The sequence below is a fragment of the Brassica rapa genome, chromosome A09 (assembly GCF_000309985.2).
Source record: "Brassica rapa cultivar Chiifu-401-42 chromosome A09, CAAS_Brap_v3.01, whole genome shotgun sequence".
Taxonomy (NCBI): domain Eukaryota; kingdom Viridiplantae; phylum Streptophyta; class Magnoliopsida; order Brassicales; family Brassicaceae; genus Brassica; species Brassica rapa.
Window position 1 is genome coordinate 5,373,752 of NC_024803.2, and position 8,512 is coordinate 5,382,263.

Below are 8,512 nucleotides of genomic sequence, written 5' to 3' on the forward strand. Positions count from 1 at the left end.
GTATGTTTTCTCTTCTATATAATTAAATGAAATTGAGAGCAGTGAAATAATCGATGAATCTGTTCATATTGATAATAGGCAGTATCTAAATATGTGTAAATTTTTTTGCCTATCCATTAGATATTTATGGTCAAGTGATAGGAGTTGGATTTCTTGAAGAATAAATGATGGAACCTGTAAACGGAAATAATGGTATCATCGACCACAAAATCCGTTTTTTTGTACTACACATCCCGTAAATATTCAATATCTGTAAAAAGATAGATATACATCTGTATAGTATCACATGGTTTGAATCCTTCTTTTTTTGTTTAACAGTAACGTCGTCATTAAGTGTGTCGCTTATGGTGCACTTGCTCATGTTTTCAATGATTTATGGAATTCTATAGATGCAGACATAATATTATGTGTTTTACAGTTTTGGCAAATTAATTGGGGACAAGGTAATCTATTGTATTTATTGTATATATAATATGTTAATAGGAGCTGATATTATATGTATATTTTCCTAATATTTTTCTGAATTTGCTAATAAGGCCGACTTAAGAGGGTTACTAACATTGATGAGATTTCCAAAATTGTTTTCGACCCCATTGGTGTTCCAGAAATTGATGCTTTACAATTGAGGTAATACATGCATTTACAGATTTTGTTAAATAATATTTTTAAAATTTCTACATGATCTCTTTTCTATTGCTCATAATAGGATTGCAAACGAAGACTTCTGAAGGTTGCAGTTTGGCAGCAGTTATTTTGTCTGAATTTTTAATTTTTTTTTGTTTTTTATACATTGTTCTTTTAATATTTTATTAGACTATTGAGGATTTTTTATTTAATATTATATTTATAATTTACCCACATGCAAACAAATATACAATTTAATGCTCATGAACATCGAATGTAAAATTATATTCACATACTAAAATTCCTAGGTATAAACCGTACTTTCTTACATATATTTTTTTCTTACTATGCCTATAATTTTAATTATGTCTACATATTAAAATTTATAATACATTAATAATTTTCTCGCTCCGCGCAGGGCGCGGGTTATCACCTAGTTATGTGTATTATACTATTATCATAGATAATTAGATATTACTTTATATCAGATTTATATTTATGAAACTAGAGGAAAAGGGGTGAAGAGTGAAAACGAAACTTATACAGTAGTAAATACTTAAATAACACTACATTTACAACAACTTGGCCGACATCTATTTCTACATCAAATTATAAGAACATGCTTTTCATACATAGACTCCTAACATTTAGTTTTGAAATTACACATACAAGCCATCCCAATACTCCATGTTTTGTAGATAATTATTGTCCATCATGTAAAATGGGATGTTGTAGTTTGTATCCACCGGGGCAAACTCGAACTCAATAGGTGCGTAGTTGGCTTCAACAGAAAGAGATGAACTTGAACTGTTTGTTGACGTCTCTTGGACAAGTCGTTCCGAAAGTTTTTGAATTTCGTTTTGAGCTTCGGTCAGCTGTTCTGTCAGTATTAGTACCTGCAGAATAAATTGTAGACAAATAATTAATACCAGTTGCAACCATTAAGTGAAGAAGTAAAGACTGAGACATGTACTCCTACAATTTTAATTTTTGTAACAAACAACGTACGGTGTCAAACATAATTTAATAGATAAAAGATTATTGTATTTTGACCATCAACATTTTTTTGCCTCTATGTTAGCTAGACCCCTCCTAAGCCCACAGGATTTATTAGATACTCTTAATGGTTATAAAATTTGATTTCATTAAATTTCACATATGCCTAAATATTGAACAGCTTAATTAACCAATAACCACTTAAGATATACTCCTTTCTGGAGTATAGTTATGAACACGAAAAATATCATACGTAATTCAAGAATATCCAGAATGGGTAAAATTAGTCATTTTAATAAAAAATTTCTCGGTTTTTTAATGATGAAGATAAAAATGTATACCTGAGACTCGAGGTGAGATTGGCCGAGGAGGACGGTGTCGTGTTGGCTCTTGAGTTTGGCGTACTCTTCCTCGAGTTTCTTGTTCTTCCACCGTGCACGGCGGTTCTGGAACCAAACAGCCACCTGTCTGGGATCAAGACCTAACTCTCTGGCGATCTTCTCTTTCCTCCCTGACTCAAGCTTGTGCTCGTTCTCGAAGCTATATTCCAGCATATTCATCTGCTCATCGGTCAACTTCCTCTTCCTCAACATCGCTCCAATCGTCGCCACGTCATCTTCGTTGGTGGCTGACGACCCTTTGCTTCTCCTCTTCCTCCTCCGCTTCACCGGCTTTGATCCGTCGCCTGACGGTGCTCCATCGATCTGGTTAACGATGATGCACTGGCTATGGGTTTGTGTTGTGTAGGGGTACACTTGAGAGCCCAACACCATTTGATCCATTCTCGCTCTCTCTACTATTTTCTCTCTCTCTCTGTTTTTTTACAGACAATAGTTGCTGTGTTTTCTCTGACTATGTTTGAAGGAGAGTGTTATGACTTTGATGAGGTTGAGTCCTATGAGATGGTTTTTATAAGCTGGAAGATTGTGACCTTATTCTTGGGTTCTCTTTTTACACTTATGCCATCTGATATTTTATTTTGCTAGGACAATATATTGAATTTAAAATGGTTGTTTGACTATGATATACACATTCAGATATATATATGCAGGGGCTAGGGGTCTTAGAGGACAATACATTATACATGTTCAGTTATATGGATATTCTTAGTTCAATATACTAAATTGAAAAGCTGGTTATTGTAGTTTATTCAATTGGTAAAATAACTTATCAAACATATACATATGTCTGTCGAAATACTTCCAAAAGTGTCTTTATATACATATTATCACTTTGCTTTTAGTAGGAAAATGTATATTACAAAAAAGAAAATAAGAGCTTCAAGCAAGATGGCCGGGGAAAAGGATTGACGCATTCCTTCATAATATGTGTTTCAACGAAAGTAGTAAAACATATGAATGAGGTGTCTGACTATTGTGGACAAGAGACGTGGTGTGGATCCCGAAGCAGACTAAATTCAGGAGTAGGTAAACAAGTGATCCTATCATATGTGGATAACTATTGGACATTAATGTTTTGTTTAATTTAATTTGTTTTGTCTACAAATTGCATATGCGAACTGTCTATGTCCTTGGTTATATTAGTTTATACTGTTAATTAGTCAATTTTATAGGGTTCTTTTCTTTGTTTTCGGAGCTCGAGACCACTCATTTCCATTTGAAAAGCAACGTGCTCCTCCTTTTTTCCGTTTTCCCTATAGATTTATTATTGTACTAGTATGGTGACTATAACCACGAATCTTCCTGAATTCTCTTTGATTTATTTTTAATTTTTTGAAGCATCGTTCTCTATTTTTCTTCACCAATAGTGTTATTTATTCCCCTCTGCGATCAACTGAACATAACCTGCTTTACGTTGAACATATGCGAATCAATAAGAACTCTTTATTTTATCAGGATAACGGAATTTCTTTCTTCGGTTGTGATTTTACTCGCTTTGTTAATATAGAAAGTAATAGTCATAAACTATAATGTATGCAAAAAAAAAAAACACAGGTAATATGTATACATGAGAATGAAATGAATCAAAGAATCATGTTACCTTAAAAGATAGAAATCCATGAATATGTTTCACGAAAAAACAAATCTGAGGAACCATGTAACATGTAACGAGAGGTAAACTAGACATGATATGTTGGAGAAATATAATATACATATATATATATATATATGACATGATTGAAGGCTTTAAATAGTATATGTTGTTAAAAAAGAAAAATAAATACTAGTATATGGACACTTGGTAAAATTAGAATAAAATGTTATATATACATTGTGCTTCTTTTAGGTGTGCAATGCGGTAAGGACTAGGAAACGAACAAGAATCATAGGAACGGATATAATTAGAAAAAAAAATTAATAGTTCACATAGGAAGAAAATAAAAATGTATTCCGACATTGAGTGACGGCTCTGCACGTAAGTTTCACATGGTCTTCAAATGGGGACGAGAATAAAACTCAACTTATGTACTGTACACTTTCGTTGCAGGTTCAAAAAGAAAGAGACAACAATAATTAGGGATCAATGTATCAAAATATTTCACGTAACTCTGTATTTTTTCTAGCAATGACTTGAATAATGTAAATTTAGGAGATTAAACATGCTAGTTACCAATATAAAGACTGTCTCAACTCTCAATATCGTTATAACACTGTCATTTTAATATTACGAATATACTTTTTTATCAGAAATTTCGGGGAATTTAAGTTTGATTTTTCTTCCACCAATTAGAACATGAAACCGACAATGATTCTTTTGGTTGTGTGCCCCCCCCCCTCCCGCCCCCACCATAGCTATTCTCACAATTGGAGGAAGACACATCATACAACTCACATTCACATAAAGTTTTTGGGTCAGGCGTACAAACATTTAGATATGTATGATTATATAATAGTGGGCACACTGTCGGGCCATCATTTTCTCTCTCATAAGTGACGCACACGGTGTAAATTTACATCTCGACTTGAACGTTACGTACGTGTTTTATAAATAAAACCTAGTTTTGTTAAAGAGCGGTTTGTGACATATGTGGAAGCAGAAGCAGTGCATGTACATGTACATAATACTACGGGTATGGATGCAGGGATGATGAACACACGAGATCAACTAAGAGGTATAATAAGATCGCGATATTTAAATCTCGTTGTCTGTAAATTGATAGGTGGTAGGGTTTCCCATTTACACAAAGTACATAAATACTGATATTTGGAAATTGGAATGTTAATTAATAAAAGATATATGACGGACGGAAGGAAAGTGGGTGACAAAGACAAGTTGCACGCAAGTGAATGAGTGATGGAAAGTTAAGAGGTCACATGGCCAATGCTTTCTATTTTGCTTACGTGTCGTCCTCCTATACTCCTTTTTCTTTGGTCCACGACTCTCCTTCTGCCACGTGTTATCTCACCTTCGCTCCTTCTCTCCGGGCCTCTCTCCTTCTCTCATATTTTCCATCTTTGACTTACCCTTTGTTTTTTTTCTTTATAATTGAATTGGTTATTTATTTATTTTTGCTAAGTTTGAATTGGTTATTGATTTTTAAAAAACTAAATTTGCTTTAAAATATATTATACTATATACTCGTCTATAGTAAAACAATGGAAAGTAAAACGAGCATATGTAATTTGTATTTATTTCATATAACAAATTCTATTAGTTTTATTTATTCGGAAAATAACATATGGTTGGTGAAAATTGCTCTCTTGCTTTTACATCGATTGATTTCAAAAGTTCCCTTTCATCTAGCTTAGCACAATTATTAGTTTAAAAATAGACAATGAATACAAAACGGTATAAAATACCTCTGTATGGAAACTAACAAAAATTCCAGTCCATTCTTTGATTCTTATCTATGACTAATATTACTATAAAGTTATTTCTTTAATCGCATTTGGATAGCGACATGCTTTCTGCATAGAACAACAGTCCGTTATATATATATATTTGTTTAACAAAAAAAAAGAATTTGCATATACATATATGTTTGACAAATTTTTTTAAAAGAATATTACATATATAAAACATAAGTAAAGAACACACAATGCAGAGCTAACTATATGCGCCAACTTCAGTTTGTATTGTACATTTATATTGAGTCTTAACCATTAAGCGGTAGCCGGTAGGTCACGTCTTGAATAGACTTTAAGAGGGTAGATGTGGCTGGTTTAAGTTATAGTTCAATATATTTTTATTTTTTTGCTAACTAAGTTATAGTTCAATATTGATATGTACAATGTATGAATAAAAGTTTAAAACTTAAACAGATATATATGGATAAGATTTGGAGTTTGCGTAGGTTTGTTTACTCTTTGGATTCAAGACAAATAGGGATTCAAACCCAAGGACCAATGTCAAACTATAGTTTGACAGTAACGATAAAATCATAGAGTCGTTAATTAGGGTTTATTTCTTATACTCGTAGAGGTTTACATATATAGGAAAAAAGTTAAAAACAGAGAGAAAATAATTCTTATTAAATGTGAAAGAAGATGCGCATATGGCACGGGATAGATTCCTTTTCTCATATCAGTCATATGCTTTTGAGTTGGGACTTACGATTTATTTGTCCTTCTACTTATATAATACTCCCTCCGTTTTTTAATATCAGTCGTTTTACAGCTATGCACGTAGATTAAGAAAACCATTAATTTCTTATATTTTCTAAACAAAAACATCATTAATTATTTACCTAACCACAATTCAACCAATAGAAAAATAGAAGATATATTACTATTGGTCATACAACATTAATTATTAATAAATTTTACATAGAAAACCGAAAACGACATATAATTTGGAACAAAAAAGTTTCTCTAAAACGACTTATAATAAAAAACGAAGGGAGTAATGTTATTCTAGATAAACTAATCCAAGTTAATTATCATTAAAGCAAATTGATTAATTAAAATAATTAAATGTCATGTTTATCCCAACATTTGCCTTCCTTGTTTCCCGCACTTCCAACTCTCTCAGTGCTTTACGTAACAGATAGATAAAGAAGTAGAAAGATTCCATACGTTTTTGCTTTCTTTAATTAATCGAAAGTTTATCTACCAACTAATCAACGTACTATAGCTATCCGATTGTATTCTGACATTGCTGGCGACTGATTAGCACTAATTATAATTTTGTTCAGCAAGAGTATCTTGAGATCACAAGTGCTGCAGGGATGGAAACTTATCATACATCCAAGATATGATATAGAAATTTTCGATCTGTAGTTTTGGATCCAGCAACTAATTTATAGACTGATTCAAATCCGTCCATGTAGATAGTAAATACCAAATGCAATATGATGTTTCGACAATCTTTAAAGAGAAAAGTAAAATTGCATGAAAAAACCGGAGTGGCTAAACTTGACCAGTAGTAACCCCTACGTTACGCCACGATCTAGGGCATTGTTTAGTAATTAATTAGTCCACAATGTAAACTTATCGTATACCCATGGAATACTTTCTTGGACTGATTTGGCTAAAATTTCAAAATTATCGGATAAATAATAACCGAGTCTCAGTTAAAAACGTCAAAGTTAACCAACCCTACTTACTAGCTACAAAATGCGGGTAAAAAAAGTCAGATTTCCCGCCTTTATTTTATATTTATAGTATAACTAATCTCATAGTTAATACAAATGACAGTCGTTGTACCTATCATTTTAAAACAATACTATAGAATGTTGTGTATTAGTAATTCAATATATAGTATATCTGTAGTCGACTACTGTGTGAACAGTCGCAAAATCGGTTGTTAGAATTTGCGATATCTATAGTAGACAAATTAAACTCGTAATTGTCATTTGATAAAGTATATATATATAGTAACATCATCATTATAATTCCTTAATTTATTTGTCAATCTTTTCTTTGTGAAACGTTGGCGACTACTGAAAGCTAAAGTTCATAAAAAAAAAAACGTTGTCGACTACTGTAAATTAAGTTTAATAGTTAAAGATACTAAACATAACCAAGAAAAATAAAGTGTTATCAACTTTGTATTAAGATACTAAGTAAAGATTCTAATATTAATTTATATAAACATTCACGATTAAAATAAAGAGAAAAATAAAGAATTGATAATTCACGGGGATCCCCATCGTCCGCTTGTATAAACATTTTTATTCCGAGCAGTATTCTCGTACAAAATTACAAACATGGAGCAACTGCACATGACGAGGGTCAGCTCCTCAGTCAGCGGGTGATTCTTTTCTCGCATCGTTGTTCAAATACATCCAGCCTAATCAACTCTCTCATTTTCTCAGCTTAGATATCATGTGCTGGTAGCTACCTTCTTTTGTGTTGGTATACTTTGTATCTGATGTACCTCCTGTTGGAGGAAGGCAACTATTTATAAAAGATATCTTAAAAAAAAACTTTAAGCACATGACATGATAACAACTAGTATTAATCCATATAACTGGAATAGTATTTTAATAACGCTTAGAATATGAGATAACAAACTAAGCCCTACAGCGTTTAATATATAAAGAGATGTCCAACTCCAATGAGTACAAGATTTTTTGGGAAGGAAACCAAAAAGTAAATTCATGCGGGCTTACTTCTTAGACCCAAATTGGACAATATCTTACTAATCGGATAATAGAGAGTTGAACATGGAGTTTAACAATCCCAACAGTTGGTATCAAAGCCAGGTTGACGAGAAATCTGCAAGAAGACCAAAATACTCTTCGAGAGATGAATGTGTACCCTTCGAATTAGGAATGAGAGGTGTGTGTGGTAGAGATCAAGTCAAAAGATCATGGAAGACAGTTGTGGGACACGAGATGAGTGTATTCCTTAGTTTGAGGGGGAGAATGTGAGATAACAAACTAAGTTCCATAGTGTCTAATATATAAAGAGATGTCCAACTCCAATTAGTACGAGACCTTTTGGGAAGGAAACCAAAAGTAAATTCATGCGAGTTTGCCTCTTGGGTC

At 32.5% G+C, this 8,512-nt stretch overlaps 1 protein-coding gene across 1 annotated transcript; it reads right to left on the reverse strand.

The window, feature by feature from the left end:
- Positions 1–1,098: 1,098 nt before the first annotated feature.
- Positions 1,099–4,331, reverse strand: LOC103837707 (homeobox-leucine zipper protein ATHB-53). Its single transcript, XM_009114078.3, has 2 exons — positions 1,962–4,331; positions 1,099–1,520 (listed from the first exon to the last, which is right to left on the reverse strand). Exons 1-2 carry the CDS (start codon positions 2,400–2,402, stop codon positions 1,284–1,286), a joined length of 678 nt encoding a protein of 225 aa, XP_009112326.2. The 5' UTR covers positions 2,403–4,331; the 3' UTR covers positions 1,099–1,283.
- Positions 4,332–8,512: the final 4,181 nt, after the last annotated feature.

Bases quoted from the DNA above. Each gene is read 5' to 3' on its own strand.
- LOC103837707 (XM_009114078.3), bottom strand. From the start codon at position 2,402: ATGGATCAAATGGTGTTGGGCTCTCAAGTGTACCCCTACACAACACAA. The intron at 1,521-1,961 runs GTATACATTTTT...TTTATTCTGCAG, and splicing joins AATCTCACCTCGAGTCTCAG to GTACTAATACTGACAGAACA.